The sequence below is a fragment of the Amphibalanus amphitrite genome, unplaced genomic scaffold (assembly GCF_019059575.1).
Source record: "Amphibalanus amphitrite isolate SeventyFive unplaced genomic scaffold, NRLGWU_Aamphi_draft 001249F_arrow, whole genome shotgun sequence".
In the NCBI taxonomy this organism is placed as follows: domain Eukaryota; kingdom Metazoa; phylum Arthropoda; class Thecostraca; order Balanomorpha; family Balanidae; genus Amphibalanus; species Amphibalanus amphitrite.
Genome location: NW_024882742.1, coordinates 67,311 through 95,111, shown reverse-complemented (window position 1 = coordinate 95,111; position 27,801 = coordinate 67,311). Strand labels below are relative to the sequence as shown.

The 27,801-nt window shown below is 51.5% G+C and overlaps 4 protein-coding genes and 1 long non-coding RNA gene across 14 annotated transcripts in view; 3 read left to right on the top strand and 2 right to left on the bottom strand.

Moving 5' to 3' along the window:
• The window catches only part of LOC122371484 (NADPH oxidase 5-like), a 43,798-nt gene extending 36,754 nt beyond the window's left edge, over positions 1-7,044 (top strand). The window contains exons 6-11 of the mRNA XM_043347836.1: positions 3,518-3,650; positions 3,933-4,555; positions 4,782-4,906; positions 5,364-5,448; positions 5,720-5,926; positions 6,290-7,044. Coding sequence (XP_043203771.1) covers positions 3,518-3,650; positions 3,933-4,555; positions 4,782-4,906; positions 5,364-5,448; positions 5,720-5,926; positions 6,290-6,421 — 1,305 coding nt within the window. The 3' untranslated portion in view covers positions 6,422-7,044. The remainder of the gene's footprint in view (positions 1-3,517; positions 3,651-3,932; positions 4,556-4,781; positions 4,907-5,363; positions 5,449-5,719; positions 5,927-6,289) is intronic.
• Positions 7,045-7,438: 394 nt separating this feature from the next.
• LOC122371488 (NADPH oxidase 5-like) lies at positions 7,439-13,651 on the top strand. Its single transcript, XM_043347850.1, has 11 exons — positions 7,439-7,632; positions 7,870-8,058; positions 8,383-8,519; positions 8,880-9,059; positions 9,297-9,429; positions 9,623-9,858; positions 10,271-10,912; positions 11,116-11,246; positions 11,475-11,559; positions 11,666-11,869; positions 12,192-13,651. Exons 1-11 carry the CDS (start codon positions 7,485-7,487, stop codon positions 12,321-12,323), a joined length of 2,217 nt encoding a protein of 738 aa, XP_043203785.1. The 5' UTR covers positions 7,439-7,484; the 3' UTR covers positions 12,324-13,651.
• Positions 12,508-16,368, bottom strand: LOC122371490 (protein OPI10 homolog). 10 transcript variants are annotated; one of them, XM_043347853.1, is made up of 3 exons: positions 16,226-16,368; positions 14,022-14,229; positions 12,508-13,545 (listed from the first exon to the last, which is right to left on the bottom strand). In XM_043347853.1, exons 2-3 carry the CDS (start codon positions 14,191-14,193, stop codon positions 13,118-13,120), a joined length of 600 nt encoding a protein of 199 aa, XP_043203788.1. In that variant the 5' UTR covers positions 14,194-14,229; positions 16,226-16,368; the 3' UTR covers positions 12,508-13,117. The 10 variants fall into 10 exon arrangements, with proteins under 10 accessions (XP_043203788.1, XP_043203797.1, XP_043203791.1 ...); XM_043347862.1 differs by lacking the exon at positions 16,226-16,368 and adding an exon at positions 16,060-16,078; XM_043347856.1 differs by lacking the exon at positions 16,226-16,368 and adding an exon at positions 16,003-16,041.
• LOC122371489 lies at positions 16,277-27,528 on the top strand. The gene is made up of 4 exons (XM_043347851.1): positions 16,277-16,395; positions 21,611-22,194; positions 23,166-23,331; positions 24,450-27,528. Exons 2-4 carry the CDS (start codon positions 21,656-21,658, stop codon positions 25,221-25,223), a joined length of 1,479 nt encoding a protein of 492 aa, XP_043203786.1. The 5' UTR covers positions 16,277-16,395; positions 21,611-21,655; the 3' UTR covers positions 25,224-27,528.
• On the bottom strand, positions 17,644-20,397 carry LOC122371491. Its single transcript, XR_006254745.1, has 2 exons — positions 19,866-20,397; positions 17,644-18,736 (listed from the first exon to the last, which is right to left on the bottom strand). It is a non-coding gene; the product is annotated as an uncharacterized LOC122371491 (long non-coding RNA).
• Positions 27,529-27,801: the final 273 nt, after the last annotated feature.

Sequence of the window (27,801 nt, the reverse complement as noted above, 5' to 3'; positions counted from 1 at the left end):
GAGGATCGGCTAGACGTGTGTGCTGGTGGCTGCTCTCCTTCATCTACACAAAGGCAAGGAAATTAAAATTTTTCAACTTACTTTGCTGTTAAATCAGCAATACTTATGAATACAATGGGTGTTATTTTCCTAAACTAAAAGCCGGACGCAAGTATTAGCTTTCGAAAGGACTATTCCTTCGGAGGTCGGCACTTCAAACAAATCGTAAGAATTACCTACGAACAAATTTAGGTTAGCAGGGCGTTCAATCATTTCTATGTATACCTAAAACAGACAAAAAAGCAGGCTAGCACTGCACTTGTGGGCAGCATTACCGGGTGTTATTCCAAAACAGAGGGCTAGTCAATGAGCAACACGCAAATGCCTTAATTTGCCTACCAACTCTCCAATTAAAAGCAAGTTATATTTGGGTAACGTCGCGCCTGCCTTAAAAAGACTCGCGGATACTCCAGGCAAATTATTAATACCAACCTTGTTTATTAAGTGCAATGCTGCCCGTCTTTCCCGGATACCCCTCCCCACCCCTGCCGCCCGCTCCCTGGCTCGTCTGCCACGGTCGGGCCAGGCCGGCCCGTGGCCTCGGGATCCGCCGACCTTCAGTGTAGGTGGCGCTACTGCCAACTGCCGGACCGGGGCCTTACCAGCCGTCATGGCCACCGTTGGCAGGTCGAGAAATGCAGAACTGCAGGGGACTGATTTGGCTACTGGAATGAAGTTATGCATTGATAATGAAAACGTCATCTCGCATCTCCCTACTATTTTAAAGCTATAATTACCTTTGAATAAATGCTTCCTCTGCCATGCAGAAATCGAAGGCATGGGAGTAAGCCAATGAAAATAGCACATTTACATTGATATAAGCACCAATGAAGACTTGGATTGTTTTAAATCATTCAGATGCATGCACATATTTAGACTGATCTCTGGCCTTACCTGAAGGTGTCAGCAAGATGGGTGCTTTGATATAGACCACCAAGATTTAATATTTGTAAAATCAAAACAATGACTGGAGTATTTGCTCTTCACTTCCAACAGGAAGTCCAGAAATGGTTCAAAAATATAGGTAAATGCTTGTTGCAAATGCTTGCATTGAGGCTGTGCACCTCAATCTGCAAATATCAAACCATGTGGTTTGTATAATGGGTACATAGGGCCTGTTCCAGCGCCTCCAGAAGAAATTCTTGACTGGAGGCTCTACCAGAGGTTTTACTGGAGGCGCTGGAACGCAATCTGGAGATTTCTGGAGATTGGCGTCATAGATACCAAAAGAATGACGATTGTTCTCTCTTGAAATGCAGAACTTGTTTTCAATTTTAGTTAAAAAGATAAATAAAATTATAGCAATGTAATTTTCTTTACATTCAAGTTGTAAAATAATCAGTCAAATGTCCTTTGTTTACATTCGTGATTGTCACATTTGCGCCATAATTGTAGACCAGAGCCTCCAGAGAAATTTGGACCTCTCAACTCTCTGGAGGTTACTGGAGGTTTCTGGAGCTTTGGCGAGAGCTTTCTGGAGCTTTCTGGAGGCGCTGGAACGCTCTCTGGAGGATTCTAGAGCTTTCTGGAGCTTTCTGGAGGTTTCTGGAGGCGCTGGAACAGGCCGAAACAAGTTTTAGACATCATGGATTGATGCTAGGACAAGGAACAACATCAAGCTTGAATAAAACTTCTTATGAATACTTAATCTAAAATTTTTGAAATTCAAAGAGAAGTGCACTCAGCAACATAAATCACTTCAGATTTGTCTATTTCCTTTTGAAGTATTTGTAGAAAAAAAATGCAATCAATGTATTGTACCACCTTCACATGCATTCCTAAATCAGTCAATCAGAACTGAACCTTGAACTGAAATATAAAACAAATGAAAGGAAAACGAGTGTTCCTGCATCAACTATATAATAAAAATCATTCACAAGGGATTTTGTACAATATATGTTACTTTTGTTTGAAAAGTTCAATATGTCCTCAGTACCTATTGATTCCTCAACTTTGATAACTATTCCCCAACCTCAACCATTGTCTTATTTTAGTCTTACCTAGGTAGATTCAACCAAGATCCAACTACTCTCTTCAGTCACTTCAAGCACACTTCACTGTCGCTACTATCCCAACCCAACGGCATTTTCAGAAGCTGCGCCGCGTTGTCACAAGTGCGCAGGGTTTGTGCTAGCGTTTTCGCTACTGAAATTCTTTCGTGTCTCCGGAGACAGCCGTAAGGTCTAGTTTCGCGGCAAGCGTCAAAGAGAATCGTCTTTATGGATTCCGCCCGGCTCTAGGAGTAATCACCTTCTCGCCACCTTCTGTCTCCGGTGTCTCCGGCAGCCTATGTATACTGTATAGTGCTATGGAGTATGAAGTTCTCGTAATGAACTAAGACTCAATATGATTGATTTTTTTGCGTGCATCAAAGAAAAACGAGAAGAATTTTGCGACAACAATGAAAAGAGATTATTATTTATATTAAAGTGGTTGTGTCTCCGACGACCTTCCTTTATTGGATTGACTCTGTCTCCAACACCGGTTGGAGAGTTGACACCTTTTTTCACCTCTGTGGCCTCATCTTCACCCGCCGTGCGCAGTCCGTTACTGCTGGGGAGGGATTCGCCCCCGAGAGAAAACACGCTCCATGATGGCCATTTCTTAGATCAGCAGCCGCATCGCCTCACCGGCTTCACCTATCCGGAAGGCATCGCTCTGGATGTGTGGCATCGTTCGACATGAAAAGCATCGTTCTATAAATGTAAACCACACCTCCCTGGAGTCCTTCCTGGGCGTTGACCTCGCCTTCCTAGCTGCTACTGTACTTCCTGAGCGTAGGCCACGCCTTCGTAAGCTACTTCCTGAGATAAGACCACGCCTCATGGTAACTCCGGAAGCTCTGGCGGCGGTGTGCAGCGGAAGGAGATGGATATCGGACCACAACAGGACCGCGGCCCTGGCCGACTGCAGGCTGACCAGCCAGTTATACATACGGTGACGGCACTGGGTTGTGATGACGTCAGTGGGTCGTCGGCGGACAGCAGGTGTTTGGCTGGCGACGGGCGGCTGGATACTGGGTCATTCTGCACTAATGGGTGATGTTGTACAGAGGGACGGTGATGGAGAGTGCTACCACGCCATGACCCATGCAGACTCTGCATTCAGCAACCCGTGCAACTCCTCACAAGAGTACATTATATACCATATTTGATGGCCCCAGTCATGACTTCTGTCCGACTGCTTTGACTGTATACCCAACCGCAGTCCGACTACATTTAAAAGCTAACACAAGCATGAAGCATCGATACCTGTGATACAACTGATGTCGGTTCCTGTAACCTTACGTCGTTACCTGTGAAAAGACTACACCGGTACCTGTGATAATCAACGCCGATGCACCATGTTGTATTCTAACGCCGGTACCTGTGATCCTCGATCACTGAGTCTGGTAACATTGATGTTCAAACGTCGATGGCTCTTGTCGCCCGTACTTGCGATTTTATAACGTATTCAACCATTCTGTGTGATTTCACAGGTGGTGCGGCTGACGGTGTCCCGACCGCCCGACTTCGTGTTCCGGCCCGGCGACTTTTGTTACGTCAACATACCGGCCGTGGCCAAGTACGAGTGGCACCCGTTCACCATCAGCAGCTCGCCAGAGAACGAAGGTGAGTTTTCTAACATACGGGCTCCATGTGGCGCAGGAATAAAGCGTTGAGGTTTGTGTAGGTGGGTCGGCAGGTGGCCGTGGTCAGCCGATGATCATGTTGGTGGATCACATCATTGCAAATTTATAATGACAGTGTATACCAGAAAGTATTTTGAATCTTTATTTTCTTTAAATCTTTGACATGCTGTTCCATCTGAAGCACTCTTACTAAGTAAATGGAGCTCCATCCATACTGCTGACGCTGGCGAATGTCTGACGTCCCTGCCACTGACCGTTTCAGACCAGATCACCTTCCACGTGCGGGCCGTCGGCGAGTGGACCCGTAGTCTGCACGACAAGGTGCTGGAGGCGTGTCTCAAATCCTTCCTCTACGACCAGTTCGTACTGATGAAGGCCACCGCGACGCCCCACCCGGGCCCCAGCGACCTGGTCTGCCCGCAGCTGGCGCCACCTACACCGGCGACGGTAGCGCCACCGCCAGCGCAGCGGAAGTCGGGTGTAACAGCCGTGACGCCCGAGCAGCTGCAGCGCCTGGAGTGGCTGCGTCAGGCACAGGCCGAGTCGGCCCCTCACGGGTTCTCCTGTCAGAACCCGGCGGGGGACGGTCCGGGCGGCCTGCACAACGCCGGGTTTGTGGGCGACGAGCGCGTCGAGCCGGTCAGGACGGTGTCGGCGCAGGTGCCGGAGGCGACGGTCGGTGCCGGCGGCTGCAGCGGCAGCGGTTCGGCCAAACGGAGAGAGGCAGAGGGGTCGGCCAAGCGGATAGAGGCAGAGGGCTGCCAGCGGCCGGCGCCCGGTCCGGGGACGGTGGCCGGCTGCAGGACCGGCTCCGTCAGAGAGGCCGGCGCCGTCCATAAACAGCACTCGCTTCAGAAGGGGACCGTCGATAAACTCAGCTGGAAGGTGGGTATCAGCAGTGGGCATGACTATTTTCAATAGCGATGAGCTGGTGAGAGTTCTACTTCTATGATGCACGCTTGGATTAAGTAAATTTGTCGTCATACGTACCTAGACTAAATCGACAAATTTGATGACCTAAGTTCTCATCAGCTCTGCCTGTGTCTGAAACAGTGATCGTTTCCTGCTGGTTCTAGCGATCATGTGTATGACGTTGTCTGTGCCCCGGCAGATAATCCTGGACGGTCCGTACGGAGCGCCATCCACCAGTGTGTTTCACGCGCAGCATGCCGTGCTGGTGGGCGGCGGTATCGGCGTCACGCCGTTCGCGTCGGTGCTGCACTGCATCATGGACCGGTAAATGAGAAGTGGACGAGGGGGTCGCCTTCCTTTCCAGTGTCATCCCACATACCCATAAACACACACTGCATCATGGGCCGGTCAGTGAGGACAGGAGGTCGAATGTCGCCCATAGCATACCCCACATACGCCTTTATACACATCCTGTATAATATGCCGGTCAAGCGTGGACGTGTTGTTGCCTCTTTCACTCTTCTTTCTTATTGTTTACTTTATGGCTTATGCGGCTAAGTATCAAAATTATTAATGTATTTACCTATGTTGCTCGGTATTGGCTTGAAGTTCATTCAGTTCACTCAGATGTATTAGCACATTTGAATAATGAAGGTAAATAGGTCCGACAATTTAGGAAGCCTTTTGGCCAGCTACACCCACCAATACCTACTCCTGATCTAAGTGTTCATCTTCTGCAGCGCCGATCTACCAAACGCCTGACTGTGTCGCTCTGTTTCAGGTATAACGCGGCACACCGGCCCTGTCCTCACTGCCTGGTTCCCACCTGCCTGGAAATGCCCTCGTCAATGCTCAAACTGAAAAAGGTATGGACACTGAACTCACTCTTGCTCCGGTCAGATGTGTATAATGTGGGGGTACCTTGGAGCGCGACAGGAGTGGCGATGGATATGTCTCAGCTTTCCTTATCTGAGAAAAATTATAAGTGAAACGTTCTAAAGAATATCTAACGTCCAGGATTACTTTTAATCTACTTCTCCTCTGAAAAGTGTCCAGTATTCGAATGGATGTGTGTCTGGTCATCCCCACCTGTCATGCATACAGCTTATGTGACGCCTGCCATGCCCGCCCGTTTAGGTGGACTTTGTGTGGGTGAACCGCGACATGCGCAGCTTCGAGTGGTTCCTGGAGCTGCTGCACCAGCTGCGCGAGTCGCAGCAGCGGCGTGGCAGCCAGCTGGACAGCTTTCTCACCATGCAGCTGCACAAGACGTCCTCACTGCCCATCGTCGGCGCCGTGCCGCTGCGCAACGAGGTCAAACAGGGACGGCCCGACTGGGACAAGGTCAGTCTGCCGGGGGTGTCGAGCGGTAGGTGGGAGCCGGGAGGTATTGTAGGTGCTGTGTCATCAGCTCTGTAAGTACTGACGGGTGACGGTATGTGAGCCAAGAGTGGTCTGAAGCGATCAATCAGCGCCAAGTGATCTGTAGCGATTTCAGTGATCTGCAGCAGTGTTGATGCCGGGCCCCTCCAGTGACCTTTGTTTCTCAGTGATCTTAAATACCCATCCACATACTTCCAGTGATGTCAGTAACCCCAATTAACTTATTGTGTCCCGCCTGTCGCGACTTTGACCCCGATCGACCCTGTGTGACCCCCGGCACCCCTCAGTACCCCTCCACTGACCGCTGCCCGGTGCACCTGCCAGGTGTTTGGCCAGATCCGGGACCGGCGGCGCGGCAAGGTGACGGTGTTCTTCTGCGGCCCGCCGGCGCTCGGCCGCGTCATCAGGGAGAAGGCGGCCAAGTTCGGCTTCGGCTTCGTCAAGGAGATGTTCTGAGCGCGCCGCTGCCGCTGTCGCTCCGTCCCGTGCCATACCAGTACCGTTCCTCGGACAGGAGGCCGCCAGGCGCCCGCCGTCCGGAGCGAGCGCCGCCGTCAGGGTACGAACTGAACTCATCGGCGGCAGAGAACAGGAAACCAAATAGGATCGTGTGCCGGATTCCCGTGGCCCTGCGCCGGACAGAGGGCAGCCCGAGAGAGGCCCGTGCTGCCGAACGCTACCGAGAGCTCGGATTGTCCACTCGGTACCGTCCAGTACCGTTCGGTACTTCTCTGGTACCGCCGGGTACAGGCTGGTACTGTTTTCGAGTGCGCGTTCCCGGCCCTCGAGCTGAGTCATTGACTGTGACCGCGTGTGACTGACCGATTGTGACTGAGTGAGTGACTGGGCGCCGTGCGCCCGATAAGTGAGTGCATTGTGCGCGAGGCCGTGGGTTGGTCGTCCCGAGACCGGCTCCGTGGCCTTACTGTGACGCCGTCTGCCGTACGGCGAGAGTGGGACCACTAAGTTAATTATTTGAGCAGCTGAACTCTGTGCCTAGTGACTGTCGTGAAGTGTAGTATTGTATGTGTATTCGTGTATCGTATTCCTGTGATAAATAATACATGTGCGTTCAGTAACAGTGATTCTTCTTACCTGAAGGACGCTTCGATATTCTGAACGTGATTTGAACAACTGACGTGTTTTGGTAGCGCCACACCCACGGCACTTCACCGCGAGGACGGAAAGACTCGCATATTATCGAGACATCCAGCAAAAACAGACAAAAGAAGGGCGTATGGATAAATAACCGTCAAAAAGTCACAGCCAAACTTGCATTCGATGTGCACTCATATCGCGTGACGTAGCCCGTAGCCCGTAGGGGCCCGAGAAATGGCCAGAGATTGTCGCATGGAACAGCTACAGGAAGGGACGTAGGACTCTATGGCACGAGATGAATGGAAATCTGTCCATTCAGAACGGTATCGATAATATCGGCGCTCTGAAGACGAATTTGGCTCGAGGATCAAGGGATAGGGGCCGATTTCATTAATGCATTTCGATATCATTTCATTAAGCCATGGGTAAACACATATTTCAAAACAACATCGCACTGACGGTGTTCTACAGTTTTCTTGTGTGTATAAACCTGGCGACCTTTTCATTGACACTGTACTATCGGGCGGCCGAGAGCGACGACTGGCTGGTGTCGGTGACATCGGCACTCGGTGAGTGAGCCACCCGGACAGGTGACTCACCCAGGCTCGAAGCTCACCTTCTAATGACCCTAGCTAGTATTAACGCAATACGCATCTGATCTTCAAATTCGATTGTAATGTAATGGATTACCAATGACTAAGTGTTCACTTGAACTTGGTAGCTGTGTGTGGACTATCTGTCACCTTGCATCATAAAGTGTGACTAGGCGGGATTGTTCTTGAGCTCTGACCGCTCCCCTGTCCCAGGTAAGATCCTGCTGCTGGACACTGCCGTGCTGCCCATCACGGTGTGCCGCCGGATCCTGGCCTGGGTGCAGGAGACGCCGCTCTTCATGGTCTCTCCGTCTAACAGCCACAAGAGCATCCACCGCACGCTGAGCCTGACCGTCTGCATCCTGGCCGTGGTGCACTCGGCCGCTGCCATGTGGTCCTACTGTGAGTAGGTACACACCGGGGCGGGTAGGTACTGAGAGCACCTGGGGGAGCACGTGGGGTTACGGCAGGTACGTAAGGTTGGATCACCCGGAGACCAGTTACGAGAGACCCAGTCCTACTGTGGGTGCCTACTGGGGACACGAGTGAACGCTGCGAGCACGCACTCCTGTGCGTGCATGGAGACGTTGAGTGGGTACTTACCGGTCGAGACATGAGGGGATGCGGTGACCAGGACTGAAACACCCAGAACGCCGGCCATTTCGTAGGCTCACAGGATCAAAAGACTCCAGTTCTTCGGCTGTGTGACGTTTTCCTTGCCGTCAGTTGTGGACACGGAGAACCTGGCGGAGCTGTACGAGCGGCCGGACCAGCTGCAGTTGAACGTCTCCGGCTTCGCCTGTCTAGTCGTCGTGCTCATCATCGTCATCACGTCACTGCTGAGACACCACATGTCCTTCCTGGTGGGTGTGCCGGCGTGGCGGGAGCAGTGGGTGGTTGGGGTCATCGAGCCACCGACCGGTGGTGGGTGGCGAGGTCACTGGATGGTGGGCTCTGAGTTCACCTGGGTGACTGAGTCTGAGTGACCCTCGCAAACCTTAGAATCTCAGTGAGATCGGTGAACAGTAGGTGGTGAGTTGGTGGAGCCGCTGGGTCACAAGAGTGGCGATGGACCAGGCTCTGCCCAGTTTGTTCACTGGTGATGCCGCTAACCAGTCTCATCGAGTCATATCAGTCTTAGTAAGGCCATCGCTCAGTCAGTCATTCAGTCAGCTACTGTCAGTCAGTCATTGACGGTGGGGTACCCTGGGGCGGCGTTGCAGGCGTTCTTCCTGACGCACCAGCTGTACGTGGTGCTGTACGGCCTGATGATGGTGCACGCCGGACGGTTCTGGAAGTACCTGGTGCTGCCCGTCTGTCTGTGGTCGGCCGAACTGCTGCTGCGGATCGTCTACAGCCCACGCCGCTCCGCCATCGCAGAGGTCACCCTGCTGCCCTCCAATGTGAGCTTCCGTCACCGTGGTGAGAGCTGAAGTCACGGCATTGCCAATCCGCGATAATAGGGGTTTTGGGATTATTACACCGGAGTCTGAGATACAGGTATAGGGCAATACATACGAGTTATCGATGATCTCTGTTAGTGAATAGTTATGCGTGTATAGCCGATACCTTGGGTAAAACGTACATCCAAGGGGTGAACGTTCAACTGGAAGTTCGTAAGCGCGCCGTTGTCCCTCCAGGTGCTGGTTCTGGTCCTCGAGCGGCCTCCAAAGATGCTGTTCAAGCCGGGAGACTACGTGTTCGTCCAGATACCGAAGATCGGGAGGTTCGAGTGGGTGAAGTTTACGATAACCAGCGCCCCGGAGCAGCAGGGTAAGAGACAAACGCTAAGAAAAAGCAGGTGTATATCGACGTATAATCGATATTTAAGCTACACTAATCATGAGAAAATCCAACACATAACAGGGTGGTCACTCGTGCTGTCTCAAGTGCTACTATTTCCGATCACCGTCTCCCGCTGACGATCTCCGCTTGGACAGATCTGATCACCGTGATCTGCTCATAGATCTGATCACCGTGCACGTGCACATCACCAACAACTGGTCGTTCCGGCTGCGGAACTACTTCCTGCAGGACGTGTCGTTCCACTACATCCCGCACCGGCTGCACGCGCTCGAGTCCATCACCGTCATACAGAAGGTGGTCAAGTCGTGGCGCAACATGTTCGGGGGCTTCCAGAACATCGAGGTGCCGATGGGAAAGCCGAGGGAGACCAGAAAGGAGCGGCTTCAGAGGAATAAGGTGAGATGACTGTTGGGCATCAGATCAGAGCTCCGCGACCGATCGCTAACCGGTCAGTGACGGAGGGGGGGGAGGGAGGGAGGGAGAGAGAGATGGGGGGAGAGAGAGAGAGAGAGAGAGAGAGAGAGAGAGAGAGAGAGAGAGAGAGAGAGAGAGAGAGAGAGAGAGAGAGAGAGAGAGAGCTTGTAGCGCCCTTTAAAGTGACATCGCCTTAGCCAGAGGAGAAATACTGAACACATACTATTACCTATGCCTGAACAGATGAAGTAGCTTCCATGACTATTGAACTAAAATGTTATTCTCCGAGACGGTACAGACAAGGCACGCCCTGTTGTATGTATGTCCGGTCGCTGGTGACCCCCTGTAGCGGTGACGCGGCGTCTGCTGACGCCCTCCCCGCCGACGCCGGCAGGTGGACGCCATGAAGGTGGAGGAGAAACACCTGACGCTGGACGTGGTGCTCTCGGAGGATGACGTCACCGAGCCGGAGCCGTCGGCCGCCGTGCTGCTGGAGAAGCCCTCCTCCTCCACACCGGCCGCCAGCCAGGCGCCGGCCGCCGCGCCGCCGGACCCGGCCGCCAGCCGACGCTCGCTGCCCGGCCCGGCGGGCGCCAGTCCGACCAGCTCCTACACAGAGTACCGGCAGGCAGGCCGGCGCGTCGAACAGGAGGCCTCCCAGTTCACCGGCTTCGCTGAGGGCTACTCGGTGTTCACACGCGAGTACGGTAAGACGCTGCGGTTCAGCACGGCCGCGCCGCCGGCCGGCCGCCAGCAGTTCCGTAAGGTGAAGCACCACTCGCTGATACCGTCCCTGGACCAGAAGGACGGCAGCGGCGGACCGCAGCAGCCGGGGCCGCCGCTGCTGCCGCCGCTGCCGGCCGGCGCCGCGCCGCCCGCCGACAGTCGGCAGCGTCTGCCCAACATCGGCAGCATGCAGGCCACCGCCGCGCCCGCCGCCGGCGAGGGCACCTCCATCGTCAGCTCCATGAAGCGGCGCCGACAGGCGGTCGATGACGATGGTGACGACACCATCGAGTACGCCGACACCATTCGGGTGAGGGCGTCGGCCGCCGAGCCGGTGGACCGTGAGACAAATGGTAATGGGCCATTCGCTACCCGTCCGCGCACACTAGCCTGTAGACTTAACTATTTGCGACTCCAATGCTTCTGGGTTGATTTCAGACATTGTGCCTCCACCCGCACTGACTGGGTCTCAGGCTCACTGCTCTGACCGCTATCACTGCCGTGCGCCGCCAGGTATTCATTGACGGTCCGTACAGTTACGGCGGGGAGAAGGTGGGCATCTTCTCGGCTCGGCACGCTATCATCATCCTGGTCGGACCGGACGTGTTCCCTTTCGCGGCCGTGCTGCAGAGCATACTCATCAGGTGAGACGAGAGACGAGGCGACGCTGTCAGTTTGCCCGGCACAGACGGGAGGTCGAGCAGATATTAATGGTGGTGATAGTCTTCGCATCATGGGCGTATTCACTACTAAGCTTATTTTGCGCCCGTACCATCATTCTTTGTTGTGTGCGAGTTATACCAGTGTAACAACTGGTGTACCGAGAAGGATTGACCGACTCGGTGGAGTGCTGATGGTTCTCATGTTGGCAGGTATCGGTCCGAAATTGTGCCGTGTCCCAACTGCGCCTGCGAGTTCAAGATGCAGCTGCCCAGCTCATTCATGAACATTCGGAAGGTGAGAACATGCATATTGCATAGGTAAACGCTAAAACGTTCCCCTTGACTGCGCTCGCTAAGTGCGTGCAGTACGGCACGAGTATGAATATGCTCCGTCTTCCCAGGTGGATTTTGTGTGGGTGAACTCGGACATGGAGGGGTACGAATGGTTCCTCGAGCTGCTCGAAGACATGGACCACTACCAGAGGCACAGGAACCTGCTCGAGAACTTCCTCGAGTTCTACCTCTTCAAGACGGGCATCAAGCCCATGCCGTCGTTTACGCCGCTCAGAAGGCAGCTGCGACAGGGCCGGCCGAGATGGAACGAGGTCAGTCGCAAGCCAGACTGGAGTGGATGGGCGATAGATTTGTGCACCACTGTCCACTTCCTTCGGAGACTAGTTGTGTGTGGGCCACCATGGCACATTGAGGAAAAACGCGACATGCACCTAAATCATGGAAAACAACGAGAGAATAGTAGCGATGGTTCAATAGAGCGCCGTGACGATCATATTGCACCAGTTTTTATCAAAGAGTTTAAACTGGTGCAATTTTTATCAAAGGATAAAAATTGCATGTTGCAAAAATTGCAAATTGCATTGCATGTTACTCCAATCTTCAGATTAAACGCTCCCCGCCCTCTGCCGACAGGTACTGGACGAGATAGTCGGCAAGAGTAGCGGCGGTGTCGAGGTGTTCTTCTCCGGTCCGCGCACAGTCCGCAAGGTGGTGCAAAAGGCCTGCACTCAGGCTGGTCTGGTGTTCAACTGCACCAACTTCTGAGGGCCTCGGCACCAGCGGTGGTGACCAGTCGCCTGCGGTGTACCCGACACCGGCGTTGGTGACCGGCCGCGCGACGGAGCGCGGGGTGACGGGGAGGAAGGGTCGACTGTGGAGTTGTCGTCGGACGGGCTGGCGACTAGTCGTGTCAGTGTGTTGTGAATGTGATCGCGTGTACACAATGAAACAGGCGTTAGAGCTTTATTGTATAAAGAGCATTTAAAAAAGAAACACAAAAACCGCCTCCGCATTGCCAGAGAAAGTTGCCGGTCGGTCCCATATCAAGCACACCTGTACGGTGTACACCGAAAGAAACATGCTACTCTGTATAAACTTCAAAACTATGCAAAACGAGCAACACAGCCAACTCAAGTTCATGAAGATCTCTTGAGGCATTTCAGCAATAAGATATTTATGAGAAGGTCTTCAGCAAAGAAACCTTTCGGTGACACCGTGTCTCTCCTTCATTTCGATGTTATTTCTATCTACATTGCATCCAGGACGTACCTTTGCTTTAAGCTATCCCATTTCGATCCTCTGGCGTGCCAAGAGCAGCAGTGTCGGGTTCATCGCCGGCTCACATCCAACGGGCGTCCGTCACAGCGCGCTGCCGGCCGCGCGCCGCACCATCGCACCGCGACACACTCACTCGCGCGCGGAGCAGACACAGCGGGCGGGCCGGGCCCGTCCCCACTCACTGGGCGTTCGGCCGGCCGCCGGACAGACGGGAGGACGGAGCGGCGGTCCGGCCCCAGTCACCAGCCGCCGTCCGGCCAGCGCCAGCCGGCCGCGCCCGGTCACGACTTCCAAAAGTTGGGGTTCATCTCGAGCCGGCGCTGGAAGTTGTCGTACCAGCGCTGCACCACGCTCAACGGCACATAGCTCTCGTTGGGAGCCACCGCCATCTGCGCCGGCGTCACGCTGAAGCTGGTCGCGTAGTTGACAAAGTTCTGCAGCATCTTCTGGACGAATTCGACAAACGACGGCACGGTGGAGGGCTCGGCGGCGGCAGGCGTCAGGCCCGCCACCTGCACCTCCGGCTCGACGGCGATGCCCACCTGGGCATTGTGCGAGAACTGCTGAACCAGGCCGGACGGTACGGTGGCGGCGCCGCTGCCGTGCTTCAGCGACGCCACCTTGAACACGGCCGACGGCTTGCTGTTGGAGAGGAAGCCCAGGTAGATCCAGGTGGGCGGAGAGTTGGGCTCCGGCCAGCTGAAGTACACTGGGGGGAGGGGGAGAGAACAGGGCGCGAGCAGTCAGCGAACTGCGCAACAGTTACACGTCGACCAACACGTCACAGTTTACACAAGAAGGGTTAAATAACTGGATACTTTTCATGTGAGAGCTGTTATATTTTCATTATATGCGATGAAAACGAAAACATAGTCAATACTGGGCACTGAAAGGGGTACAAATGCCCCGAATGCCATCCCGGGGCCCCTGATCCACCAGTGGCCGTGCAGATAAGCAAACGCAACCTGTAACGTTCTGACAACCCACTGACACAGTTCCGTGTCAGATTTAAACCCCTCCCATATCCCTGCCACCCACTTTCCAGCTACCGATCACATTATACTGCACAGTGCACGCCATTTAGCAAATCAAATACATGGTAACGCATCCCCCAGCGACCCGAACAGCTCCCACCCGCACCCGCCATCAGCTCAGCCACCGGTGACCGGGCCGCGCTGCCCTCACCTCCGGCGGCCGTGTTGTCCGGCAGCGGCTGTGAGCCCGTCAGGAACACGATGATGTGCCGGATGTTGTCCGCCTCGGGCACATTGATGACAAAGTGGGTCTCATCGACCGCCTGGAAATCGGTGCTGACCAGCCGGCCGGCCACTATCATACCAAACACGGAGACAGACATCGCTCACTTCTGATGATCTCACATTCACACCATTACCTGTGAAAAGTGAGCATGTTTATTACAATAAAATGAATATAGGATTCCAACATATACGTAGACAATGTACTTGGACTTGATTCTTTAAAAAGTTTCCTACTCGAACTATATTTCAAAAGGTAATAAACTAATTTATCCATAACTACAGTGACTCATGACAGGCATTTTGACAGCAAAGCAAAGTAAAAAAGGTTCGTTTTTTTATAAATTTAATCCTAACCTTTCGAATGGAAATATTCACAAGGACAGAGCCCCCGCTAAGCAGATCTAATTGCGTTGGCCCTGCTCTCCACCCTCCCATCGCTCAATGCCTGTCTATGGCAGAATTTAGTCCAAATTTAACGTACGCACACAGCCGCGTACGGCCGGTCCCCTTACTGACTTCAGCTGGCTACGGCCTGCCACCAACGGGGCAGGGGCGGCGCCACTGATTTTGAATGGGGTGGGGGGAGACAAGGACTTGAGATAGTGAAGCATTACCGTCGCCACGCGAGGTAGGGCAAGCGGGACAACTTGCCCCGAGATTGGTCGGAAAAAAAATGGAGCTGTTTTTTTTTCTGAGAATGGATGTGAATTCGAGATCCGAGTCGACAGTGCTAGTCAGTAGCATCCCAATGACATGGATGGATATGTGTTGCTTGCGTTGCCCGGCGGTTGCCACCATGTTCCGGTGCCACTGCCTAGTGCCTGCCGGCTACCCACATGGAAAGTTTCAGTACAATCGCCTAAATAATGAATCTGAACGAATGAATAAGTGAATGTGGAATAGTTCTGAATGTTACCAGATGCTGTGAATGTGCACTCACAGCGTCAGCATTTGGTTAGATTGTGCCCTAGATCCGGCACACCACTTCTTCAACTTCCATTGGTGCCCTCTGGTGATACTTCTGGACTCTGGTCGCTTGGCCAAAGAAGATTTCAAGATTGCTATTTGCTGGGTGAATGTCGATGCCAGCATAGAAGATCTAGCTGGTACGCCAGAATCATATCGCCTCTTCTACAACAATAATACAATGATGGTAGGTTCAGGAGCTGAAGTCTCTCTGTGTATTTTCTGTGTCTGATGCTTTGGGCAAGCTATGCCCAGGTTGTGGTTTGCAAGTTGCATGACTGAAATTTGTAAATTGAAATGCACAACTGAATCGGGCTAGTGGTCAGAAGAGGTCCTGTGCACACTGCACACCTTAGACCTCTGCCACATTTTGCAGTTTGAATGAGGCTGTCATCATAAATAAATTTGAGCCGGTCCCGTAGCTCAGTTGGTAGAGCGTTGGACTCCGCGTGGTGAGAGCACGCGTTCCCGGTTATAACAGTCCGGGTTCGACGACGGGCGCTTGACATTTATGGGCCTCCTGACAGGTATGGTTGCGGTTGGTGGCAGGCCGTAGCCAGGCGAAGTCAGTGAGGGGACCGGCCGTGCGCGGCTATGTGCGCACGTTTAACTTTGGACTCTAAATTCTGCCATAGAACTGGAATTGCGCGATCGGAGGGTAGAGGGCAGGGTCATCACAACAAGCTTCGCTTAGCGGTGGCTCTGTCCTTGTGAATCCTTCCCATCAAAAGGTTCGGACTAAAGTTATTTAAAAAAAGTTGCAAATATAACTCGAGCCATCAGCCAGATACTGCTTCCCGTTGCGATGAAAATACACACTCTTATTGAAAATACGTCCTCGGGCTCCTTTTTTACTCTTAATCGGCTCAGAATCAGGGATAAAATACGCAGCGCGCTGGCTCCTTAGTTTATAATAATGGCCTCTGGCCTCAAGGCTCAACATAAAAAATGCAGTGGTCAATCTAATCAAGGCTCCTAGCAAGGCTATATCATGCAACCCTTGGCATGCGCTGCAAATAATGTTCGATTGCGTCCGTGACTTTGTAAACTGGTGGCGTCGACAGTAAATCCTCGAATGCGAGCATGATATTTGCCTATTTCTGCCTACCGACAGCTAAAAATACCAAAACAGAACACAACAATTTTGACTAGCCAGAGACAAACCTGAAAGACATGAGACCACTAAAATCCATCGACCAAATCTTGGCTACACGGCTTCGCCTTCGACTGGCTTCGACACCAAGGCTTCGACATATAGGGCCTTGGCTTCGACGGCCTTGCAAATCCAGGGTATAACAAATCCAAGACTCGACCAAGGCAATCTTCTACCACCTGTAAGTCAATATACCCTGCTACCAGTTACCACCTCAGTTGGGCAAACTAGGCGGCGGGAATCAAAATATGGAGGCATCAAAATATTGATTCTAGTGGGCGGAGCTTTGACCATATATGGGCATACGTGCAGACCATCACAGAAACGTCAATTCTTCAGCAACCGGCTATAATTTCAAGATAATTTTTTCACAAAATGAAGAACAATGTTGAAGCTACCCGCCAGGCACGAAACAATAGCCCTAACCTCTTTGGTTAGTTTAGGAAAGCGTCTTGAAAATAATCAAGATATTGATTCATCACGGCGGCTTATCCCGGCGAGAATCAATATTTTGATTCTGCAAACAGCTGGCTAATCATTATTTTGATTCTGAAATCAGCTGGCTTATCAATATATTGATTCTGCGATCTGACTTTCTGCAGACGTAGTTCACTCTTCAAATTGATTTATGGAATGTTTCTTGCGTGCAAATAATGCAAATTCAATAAATTCATGAAGATATTATCAGCACAGGATCGTGTAATTTTTTCTAGACCTTATTCCCACGGTAGACCAGGGATTTTCAGCACTCACCCTGGCTCCCTGCTCAAAGCTGCAAGCCTTCGAGGGAATGCGTGAAGGGAGCCGTGCTGACCTTTGAATAGGGGTTGTACACCCTGGGTTGTACTGAGTCGGAGCCGGAACCGAAGCCCGACCAAGCCCGACCATTTTACTCGGAGCCGGAGCCGGAGCTGGAGCCGATTTTTTCCTCCGGAGCCGAAGCCGTCTGACATTCTCACGACTCTACATCCCTGCTTTGTAGCATTGATTTTGAGTAAAGGGCTGCGGTCATAGCCTAGTTGTCACATTAGGCGCCAGAAACATACACAGTAGCATAGACCGAAGTCACAATAGCGTGCCGCTGAGGCGACTGCGGACAGATATTAGTGTCACTGGCTGTGACTGCGGCGAGTGTCCCGAGCCGTGGATCTCCCCGGTGCACGATACCTGTGAGTGCAACGATGATGGCGGCGCTGTCCATGGTAAAAACCGGGTAAGGTGTTTCACACGACTCGATTCGACGCTGTCAGGATGATTGGGGTAGCCAATGGCGCTAGTTGCCACGTTCGTCGCTCTAACTTATCGTCTTTCACGTGTTCATGAATGTGTTTCTACGCATCTGTATCCCGTCCCATTTCTGTGGAGTACAGTAAGAGATTTTTCGCCGAAGAATATACTCAAGCCCGTTGCACAAATTGCACAATTTGAATGATAATATGATACACGGATGTATTTACAGTCGCAAATAATACGATGATATTCATAACATATTTCACAACGATCCCTGCAATTGCCACACATTTGCCATCACAAAGCCCTGTCGTTGATGCTCACATCCCATGCAAAGCAATACTCACTTTTAGGACACGTCTCTTATTCAATATGGCTACGTATTTGCAAAACATGCAGTTAATAATATTTGAAACTGAGACCTAACCAATAAGACATACCGTGGACAGGTAAGAAAAAACAAATAAACGTCTGGAGAATGACCTCAACGTCTTGATGTTGCCTAATTACAAAGAGCCATTTTCGGTTTCGAATCAAATACATGAAATAAATATAAACAAAATTTGTACAGATACACTCAATATAGGGTTTATGATTAGCACGGCTACCTAAAACATCAATCCTGTCAGGTTGAGCCACTTATGTCCACACCCAAAGCAGGTCGCTTTGGAACACCACAAGATCCCATATTACCACCGAAAACGGTCACCAAGTGGTCTACTGATCAGCATCTTCAGAACATTCTCGACCGAAAAGCTATCAGTCCTGTCTGTGTTTTGGTTCGCTTCATTTGGGCTATGCGCACGTTTTTCTATTCCGGTTCTAGGGACGAGATAGCAGTCATCACGCGCTGCACCAGCTCGTTCTTTGACAGGTTGGTGACGCTGTCGTCATCCGGCAGGATAAACACGTGGCGCATTTCACCCTCGGCCCCGCCAGCCACATACACACTTCCTTGATGATGATGATGAATTGGGGTTTTTAGGCGCCCGGACTACAGTGGTCATCGGCGCCCATATACACACTTCCTTACGTCATATTGTTTCTCGCAACGAGATTAAAGTTCAAAAGGTCGTGATGTAGGTAGTCTCCGCCCAGCCCGAGTCAGGTACTCCACCGGTTGGTCGGGTGCGGCCAGGTCCGCGTAACGCCGCCCTACTTCGGTCGACGCTCTGGTTGACAGGGATGGCGTTGTCATACAGTTGCCTGTCGACTGAACAGCGATTCAAGACGCCATCCTTGACCCTCTGAAGCTAATCCCCGCAACAACCAGTGTTCGATCCTTGGTTGACCTGCAGCAAACAACAGAACACAATAATTAGGACATTTGTGGACAATAAATTAGGAAACTTTGTGTTATTATTCTACTTGTTCAGCAACTATTAATTTTAAAATATACTCAATAAAAAATTAAGTACTTAATGTCACTTAAATTTCCACTGAACTCCACCAGGTGCGCCAACAACTGTCATCTCATGCAGTTATATAAATTCTGCCAAAAAAGTAGATCTGAGGCCAGTTGTACCAACAGAAAAATAGGTGGCTGCTGGATTTTTTTTTGTCTAAAAGTTACTTCACATACAGAGCATGAACGGTACAGCCCTATCCGTTTACGTGCCCATCATGTTAACGCTCCATATGTGAAGCAGTCTTAAGGCAAAAAAATTCCAGCAGGCAGCTATTTGTGTTGATAAAACTGGCCTCTAAAATTAACTTTGGCATGGACAATCCTGAACATTAACTATCCAGCATTCCCTGGACTGACGTACATTAGACACATAATTTTCTGGAAGATCACGCATAATGTAAATATGGCTTACACCATTCAGCAACTTGCTTTTGTTACACTTAAAATAAGCATCATTAAATAAGTAGCAAAAATGGGCGAAGCAATTACAAGCCAAGCTTACATACCTACTATTTAGATAAGGCACACACGAACATGCACTACAACCTTTCAATCTTAACTCGGAACAAGTCAATAACCTAGTTGCCCTTAAATTCAAATGCTACAAATTAAAGTTGTAGCAACAATTGGGTGAGTGAGACACAAGCAGAGGCCAAAATATCCAAATTATGTAAAATACTGGACATGCACTGCCCCCATTTCATGAGTCCACCCAACAATTCTATCATGCGAGACAAAACATTAGGCTTCTTGTAACTAATTTATACCGTAACTTTTAAAGGACATCATATTTCACTGAAATACTACACCTAAGACATCATTTTCAAAAAAAATAGAGCTTAAAAAGACAATAGAAGAGTGAGAAGGCGTCCCGCGCCGCTGACGTCGCTACCGCGCCATGTTCCTAAAACCATCTCTTAAAACGAGTTTTCGGTAAGAAACGTTAAGATCACATGCCTGAAATTGAAAAACACACTTCAAAGTATCTAAAAATATGATCCATTGTTACTTACACTTCAGAAAAGGTCGCTTAAACAAAATAAAACCGGGAGCACTACGTTGCACCCGAACACCCACGACGCCGGCGCGAAATGGCGGGAACCGGAAATCGTGGCTAGATACTAAGAAAAAGAATATTTCTTATAAATGAATTATACAACTAAATAACGCATTTTTTATTTTCTTTTAGACAAAATTATGAAAAAATTACAAAGGCTCGTCGTTAATGATAAACAGAGCAAGTTTTAACAGCACGTTTTTGTTGAATTATGGCGGCGAAATCTTTATGCCATTCGTAAAGGTACGCGCGACAAACGGCTGATAGCCATGCAGCGAAAAATTGAAGCCGGGAAGATTTTTGTATTGACTTGTCAAAAAATCTCGCCGTCATGGGGGTTATTTCCGCCGTAACGGGTCGTCTGAAGGTGGGAATGTCCCAAATTGAATCAAAATATTGATTCTATGCCCATATATGGTCAAAGCTCCGCCCACTAGAATCAATATTTTGATGCCTCCATATTTTGATTCCCGCCGCCTAGTTTGCCCAACTGACCTATTTATATACACTGTGCTACCACCCAGCTACCACCCTCTGCTCTGTTCTTGCCCCCTCACCCTGAAGCTGAGGTAAAAGTTTTGTGATTTTACATGTCAGGTCAACATTCAACAAGATGGTGAACGTAGACCATTTTTCTTGACTAAATTTGCCCTAAATGGTGTCATAGAATTTTTTTTATCTAACCTAACCTTCAACCTGCAAACAACCTGAGCCTACTACAACCTTCACCATTGCAGTTTCTTGCCTTTATAAAACATGTACGGGGTCGGGGACCTGCAGTTGCTACTGTACACGAGCCCCAACTCTAGCCGTCTGTCCTGCCCAGTAACAACCGATAACATTGACATCGACTGCCGGTCCCTGTACAAGAATAGCTGAGGTCTTCTGTACTTGCCTTCTGACAGCAGATTGTTGTTCCCTGTGAGGGTGCTGAGACAATTTACTCAGGGTCGCTGTACAGTAGCAACTGTGGGTCCCCGTACCCACATTGACGTCTACGCCAGCCTTACCTATACCAATACGGCTATAGGCACCTTCCAAGGAAGGATGTTTTTTCCTTTCATGTTTTTATTTGACGAATTACTACCTTAAAATTGTGCTACTTTAAATGAAAAAAAAACTGAAGTATCGCCTTACCTACAGTTTTTAGAGAGTGCTAATTGCAAAAGGTAGCTGAAGCCAAAGTTTGAGCTGTCCATCCTCAATGCTGAATGTTCAATGTTGGTTCAATGATGTGCCCCGAGCTGAACAGCAGTTGTTATGCAGGCATCACTTCTGCTGTGTATATTTCAAGTTCCAAAGGTGGTGTGACAGGCTGTGGCCCTGTCCCAGGTGGTGTCAGCTTATGACACAAATACCTATTGTCAAAGGAAAAATACCACTTTGAACATGGGGTTTGAGCTGAAATAACAGTTACATACAAGCTGAGACTAGCACAAATCACTTGCTTTTTATTATCTAACGATCGCCCCAGGCAAAGATTTCCATTTCTCATTCTGAAATCATTCCCTTACACAGGAATGTATTCTGTTATGGAAGAATGCCAGCAGGAATGCAGCCGCTTGTGAGTTGTGGCAGAGGCCAATGGTCAGCCAATCAGCATGCAGTTATTAATTTGAACCAGGAAATGGTCAACCATTCGCACATGTAGTAGCACAACCAAAAGATTCTGTTCTAGGCATCCATTTTTTGTTGTTGCAGGGCTCAGAAATGAAGGCATAAGGAAGCTGCTGCTCATCTGAAAACATGCAACCAAGAATGACATTATCACCCATCTTCCTTGCACTTTTTCTACTACCATCACCCGAAAGCTGGTATGTCGGCCTTGTCGGCTCCAGTGCAGATGATGGAAGCGCGACCTTCAGGGACCCGACGTTCCAGTTCCGTACTGAGAGCGACGGCGTGGTCATCACGGCGACGGCCGAGCCGGGGCTGTTGGAGCAGCAGCCGTTTGTCGAGCTGGATACGGAGGATATGTCCGACAGCGGCTTCTGCATCCCGCTCTCCGTGGCACCGCCCGCCAGCAACGCCAGCGGCGGCGGCGAGCTGGCCGTCCTCTCAACGGCACCGGAGCGCCTACCGCTGAACAACTACTGCGCGCGAATCGCCTGCCCGTGCGGCTCCAATATGTGGTGCACTCTCCGGCCCAGGTACTGCGCAAAGTACCACAAGGTCGGGGACGACCTGCGGGCGTGGAAGAATGACACTCGAGTGTACGCAGAGCGCATCGGCGACGCGGCAGACGGCCCGGCCGTCTCTGTGGTCGTACGTCAGGGAAAGCTGCGGTGAGTGCGACACACTGTGTGGAATTGGATGGGACAGGGTGGTTTTGATGCCATTGGTCATGATGTGTCCGATATATGTAGGAATATAGAAATATAGGATATAGGAACCGGGACAGGGTGAGTCCGGAACAGTGAGGGGACCGGCCGTGCGCGGCTACCTATGTGCGCACGTTTAACTTTGGATTCCAAATTCTGTCATAGAACCGGAATTGCGCGATCGGAGGGTATAGGGCAGGGTCAGCGCAACAAGCTTCGCTTAGCAGGGTCTCTGTCCTTGTGAATCCTTCTTTCCAAAGATTTCGGACTAAATTTTTACATAGAAAAATAAACCATGGTAACGTTGACTTAATACAAGTGAATTTGAAATTTTGGTTCAAGTCGGTACGGATGGATCTTTCCGTACATTTCACATGGTTGCAAGTTGTAACCAGAGTGACAGAGATAACTTTCATTTGTATGCGGTCGTGTGTCATAAAGGGCTTATGAGTTATGCCACTCCAAATTTAGTTTTTGAGACACATATTACAAAGACCATCAAAACACAAAAGGAGCAAAACAATCGTTTGGACCCACATTCAAGTGGGACCTGTTTAAGTGTGTAGTTGCGCAGACCGGATTTGCGATAGGCCGCTCACCGGATCGTAGGCGCCGGACGCCTGGTGGCGGTGGCGGTAGCGCCGGACCGGTGGCGGCTGTCCGCAGTGCTTCCGTCCCCACGACCGAACTAGGGGAGGGGAAGCGGCACACTTGTGCGGCACTGGTTAGTTGTGTGCAACGTGTATTAGCAGAACCTCGCCTGCGGCCTTGAACGGAATCGATTGTATGTCTCGCTGGTGTACAGTCGTACAGTGAAGCGACAAAAGTAAATGAAACAATGCATGCTTCCAACTTCCAAGAGTTCATTGACTGAGCTTTCGACTGGACATACCATCCCCGCTAACTGAGTCGTTATTATTATGTTTCGGCGGCAGATTCCCTCGACTACTCATCGAACACGATGGCTGTCCGCCCGACACGAAGATAGCCCGGCAAGGTGCGCCGGACAGGAAAATAACCCGGCGAGAAGTGCCTGCTGACGAGCCGTACTTTCTGCACGAGGACTGCACGCTCACTGATAACCGGAACATCACTGTGTGGGTAGGTGCCTTGGCTAGGGTGTTCCTCTTAATGGTACTCTGACCCGGGTCTGACTTATGCACGCCCACTCTTAGTAGGTGTCATTGTATGGTTACCGGTGCGGAAGTCCGTTAATAATTCTGGATAAAAAGAAGGGGACCATTCGATGCCTCCTCCCCTACGAATGCGAGGGTTAATGGTTAAGTGCCCACCATAGGACATGAACAATACAAATGAAGTGTTTGGTGTAGCACCAGTATTATACTGGTGTACCAGTATTATAGTATAACGCCTTTTGGGGCGACTAACGGAGCGAGCGAGAGGGTGGGCCTTGCACGTGCGAAATTTCGAGGGGGTACCTCCAACTGAATTGTGCACGGCACCTTACTAACTGGTCTCTAGCGATGTGCCAAATTTGAGCACGATCGGCCCAGCCGTTCTCGAGATCTGGAAGCGGCACCCTGCACGTGCGCACGTGCAAAATGGGTCCCAACTGACTTATGCACGGCACCCTACTAACTGGTCCCTAACCGTGTACCAAATCTGAGCGCCATCGGTCCAGCCGTTCTCGAGATCTGGAAACGACCCCTGCACGTGCGCACGTGCAGCAGCACCCCAACTCTGGCACATGGATATGCAGTGCCTAGTAGGTGCCTACCTACATGCCAATTTTCAGCGCAATCGGCCAAGTAGTTACCGAAGTATTGCAACAATTACAAAACTGACACCTCTTCGTTTTGCACGTGGCACGTGCATAAGGGGTCACCCACGTGCATCGGGAATAGTCCAATACTTGGTAGAAGGAATGAAGCTACCCTACAAAAATTACCGCGTGTAAATCGGTCAAGTGGTTGCTGAGATATAAGCCTCGCAAAAGCGTCCGCACGGCCGGCCGGCCGGCCGCTCATACTCAGAAATTTCCGTTAATCTAAGGAAAGACTACGCTCGCTTCGCTCGCTCCGTAATAATGCAAATGTACTTATACTTCATTATCCGTCAACGATATCGCCTTCCTCAGCAATGGCTCGTTGACCAGCGCTTTCACTTTAAAAGAGCATTCACTTTCTTTACTTCGCTGCTTTCGCTTCCCACGGTGACCCAGTGACTTTTTCATGGAAAATATGCTCTTTTTACCACAGGTGGAGCCAGGCACCAGGTTCTGCAACTTCTCGCCCAACTGCCGCAACGCCAAGGTGACGATTGACGCGCGGGCCTTGGGCCGCCTGCCGCCGCCGACGCCGCCTCTGTCAGTGCGCTCGGCGGGCCCGTCCACCCTTCTGACTGTGGGCCTGCCGCTGCTGGCCCTCGCCACGCTGCTCGCCGTCGCCGCCGGCCTCCTCTTTCTGCGGCGCAAACACCGGCGCGCACTCGGCGGCTTCATGGCCACATCACAGGAGAACGGCGGCTTCGGCCTCGAGCTGAGTGGACCGCGCGTGCTGCTGCTGCACCTGGCGCGCTCGGACGCCGAGCGGGCCGCCCTGCGCCAGCTGACGGCCGAGCTGCGGCTCCGCGGCGCCTCTGTCGTCGACAGTGACGCGCCCGAGTGGCGGCGGGCGGCGCGACGCGACGCCGCCGCGCTGGCGTCGGCCGTGGCGGCCGCCGACCGCGTGCTGCTGCTGAGCTCGTCGGCGCTGGCGGCGGCCGTGGCGGCCGGCGGCGGCGGCGAGCCCGAGCGGCTGGTGGCGGCGGCGGCGCGCCAAGTGTCGGCCGGCCGGCTGACGGTCGACTACGGCCGACTGTACCAGGCGCGGCTGGCCGCCGACGCGCCCACGTTGGACTCGCTGGTGCCCGGCGCCGCCTACACGCTGCCCGAGCACCAGCGGGAGCTGGTGACCGCCCTGCTGGCCGGCACCAACCGCACCAAACCCGCCTCCGACAGTGCCGCAACCGATACTATACTCACCTCCAACTAGGCGCGCCTGCGACTATCACACGTCCTCCGCTGAGGACTGAGGAACGAACGTACGTAGACCGGCATCCACACGTCTCTGGACCATGGTTACGGAGGGATCTGACAACTGTTAGCTCTCGGTGACCGGTAAGTAGCTACAACGCTGTACAAGTATAAGAGCTTCATCGCTGTAAGTTACGATATCCAACAGGTTAGGCTCGCGGCTACCCTGTAGAGCCGGCTTGGTGCGCCCTAATGAAACTGAAAAAAGAACAATAGCTTCAACAGATGAGATAAACGTGAAATTTGTTTTTTCCCCGATGTGAATGTCGTTATTGTGTGACACTGCTTTCGGAACTTGCTCACATGGAAGGAAGGGGCGCCGTACGTCGTTGCCTGTAGCAACGGACCTACGAGATTGGCGACGACGGACGAACTTACCCGACTCTTCGGTTAGGTGTCTGCTCAGACCGATTGACGTCTCTCTACGTCCCGGATAACTACGTGAGTCAGTGCCTTATCCAATGGGACACATGGGCATACCTGAGAACTGTGCGCTTTCATGGTATTTGTAACGGATATTGTGCGCCGCACATGTAGTCATTTTAGCGTGTATACTGTATGCGATGCCACACATACAAATATAGAGTAGCGAGCAGCCAATGCTCAGTGCGCGCGCGTTATTAGTTATTACTCGCAAGAGATCTGTCATTTACCCACCGTTAAGATCTGATACAGATCCATATCAATGTCACCGCGCTTTCGACTGTTACACCGCCAAGTGTTAGAGACACTGAATGTCAATGTAACAGGCAAACAAACTGGACGCTATGTATGAACATTGAACACGTTTTAGCCTTCTGCCTCCCATGTTTGCTCCCTTAGCGTAAGTCTGCTTTGGCCCTTTTTAGCGTAAGTCCCCGTAGTTATTGCGAGGTCGCGTCCCTGATGTGTCTTCTTACAGTCAAGTTTGCCTACTAGCACTGACGCGTTGGTGCATTTTGCATACTGACACGGGTCATGTGACGCAGGATGGCTATTTGTATACTGTTTGATAGTGTTTTTTTATTGCGGGTGCTAACGACAGGCGTTACGTACCCAATATGTGGCGCTGCTCTTGATTCGAAGGCTCCTGCCTACGTGATTAGCGATAGCAGTGTGCGCGCTTTTGCATGTAATGCCTTGTGTATGTGAACTTTGAGTGACCTGATTTGCCTTAGAGGCGGCACACTGACGGGTCTTGGCCGGCAGAATGGCGGGATGCTCGGCCGCCGCCGGGTCGTGACGCTACATACGGGGGATCCCCGCGAGGTACTGTGTCCCGCACCGTGTGACACCGAGATGGTGTGTTTTTACTGGAGCTTCCGCGGGGCTGTGCTGTGTGTGCCGCACACCGGATTATTGTTTATATTGTAAACTGGTCACATGCATTAGCTCGTAGTTGGCGCCGTAATGTTTATCAGCGCGCTTGGGCCGTGGTTAGCACGTTGCGATAGTGACGCTCAGCTTAGTTTTACAGTGGCATTGGACCGATAGTTACCGACAATGCTTTATTAGGGCATGACCGATAGTGGTAAGCTGCTTCATGTGCACTGTGCAGTGCGAGACTGGCTATTACTTTTGCACAGGACTTGTAGGGTGCCGCTTTACTCACGTGTTCCAGCGTATTTCACGTTTCACGAGCTTACGTCACATGTTGCTCTCGATCGTACGAGACTGTGATTCGCTTGATTCTCGGCCGATTTCAGCTCGCTACGTAAATTTCCCCTTAGCTATCATTACAGGGTCTGCGCCCATGGTACGTGAACTTTTTCAGTGCTTCGTCAAAATGTTGCGTATGCCTATTTCAAACCAACCTGCGGTTACCTATATCTCCAATTGTGTTTGCTGAAGACAAGTAAAGGCGGCGGGCGCTTGGTCCGTTAGTATTACACTCCAATAATAGGATCCAGGTCTGATTAATTGAATCTTGCCAGGGCGTGACAACTGCCATGCAACGTGCGATGGGTGGAAATGAAGTGATCTGGTCTGGTGATATGAACGAGGCTGTTCTGCCCATTAGTGGGCGAACCGAGCCGATGCTGTATTGGCTGTGGCCCGGTGACTTCGGAATGCAGTGGTGCTGTGGCGCACAGGGTCTGTGGGCCGTGGTCTGTCGGCGCTGTGAGGTCACTCACACAGGGTCTCCCATCGCTGTGAGCCGGGGGTGGTTAGGACGCCGGGCTAGGCTGTGGAAAGGAGACAGTCGGTGCCTCATTGTTAAAGAGTCACGTTAGCGACGTGTCATGTGCAGATGTTTTGGTAAGCAATACATGTTTTTTCGCTTTGATGTTGTGTCTCGCACTTTGCAAAAGAAAATCGTCAATGGGAAGGGACTAGGGACAGCAGGCAAGTTTTCATCTGCCTGCACCGTTCGACCGCGGCAGTCGAGTCACGCTGGATCAACTGGTCGCACGATTCAGAATGTCATTTATGCATGATGTAGCTACGAGTCGCGATTCGAGAGTCGATCCGCGTGTCGTCACTGTCTTGGGAGTCGCCGTCAGTGGATCAGAAGAAATGCGGTGGCTTTCCCCTCTCTCTGTCAGAGATTGTGAAAT

Bases quoted from the DNA above. Each gene is read 5' to 3' on its own strand.
- LOC122371488 (XM_043347850.1), top strand. From the start codon at position 7,485: ATGGGTAAACACATATTTCAAAACAACATCGCACTGACGGTGTTCTAC. The intron at 8,520-8,879 runs GTGGGTGTGCCG...GCGGCGTTGCAG, and splicing joins GACACCACATGTCCTTCCTG to GCGTTCTTCCTGACGCACCA. The intron at 9,859-10,270 runs GTGAGATGACTG...CGACGCCGGCAG, and splicing joins AGCGGCTTCAGAGGAATAAG to GTGGACGCCATGAAGGTGGA.
- LOC122371490 (XM_043347853.1), bottom strand. From the start codon at position 14,193: ATGTCTGTCTCCGTGTTTGGTATGATAGTGGCCGGCCGGCTGGTCAGC. The intron at 13,546-14,021 runs GTGAGGGCAGCG...CCCTCCCCCCAG, and splicing joins GGACAACACGGCCGCCGGAG to TGTACTTCAGCTGGCCGGAG.
- LOC122371489 (XM_043347851.1), top strand. From the start codon at position 21,656: ATGCAACCAAGAATGACATTATCACCCATCTTCCTTGCACTTTTTCTA. The intron at 22,195-23,165 runs GTGAGTGCGACA...TTTCGGCGGCAG, and splicing joins GTACGTCAGGGAAAGCTGCG to ATTCCCTCGACTACTCATCG. The intron at 23,332-24,449 runs GTAGGTGCCTTG...TTTTTACCACAG, and splicing joins ACCGGAACATCACTGTGTGG to GTGGAGCCAGGCACCAGGTT.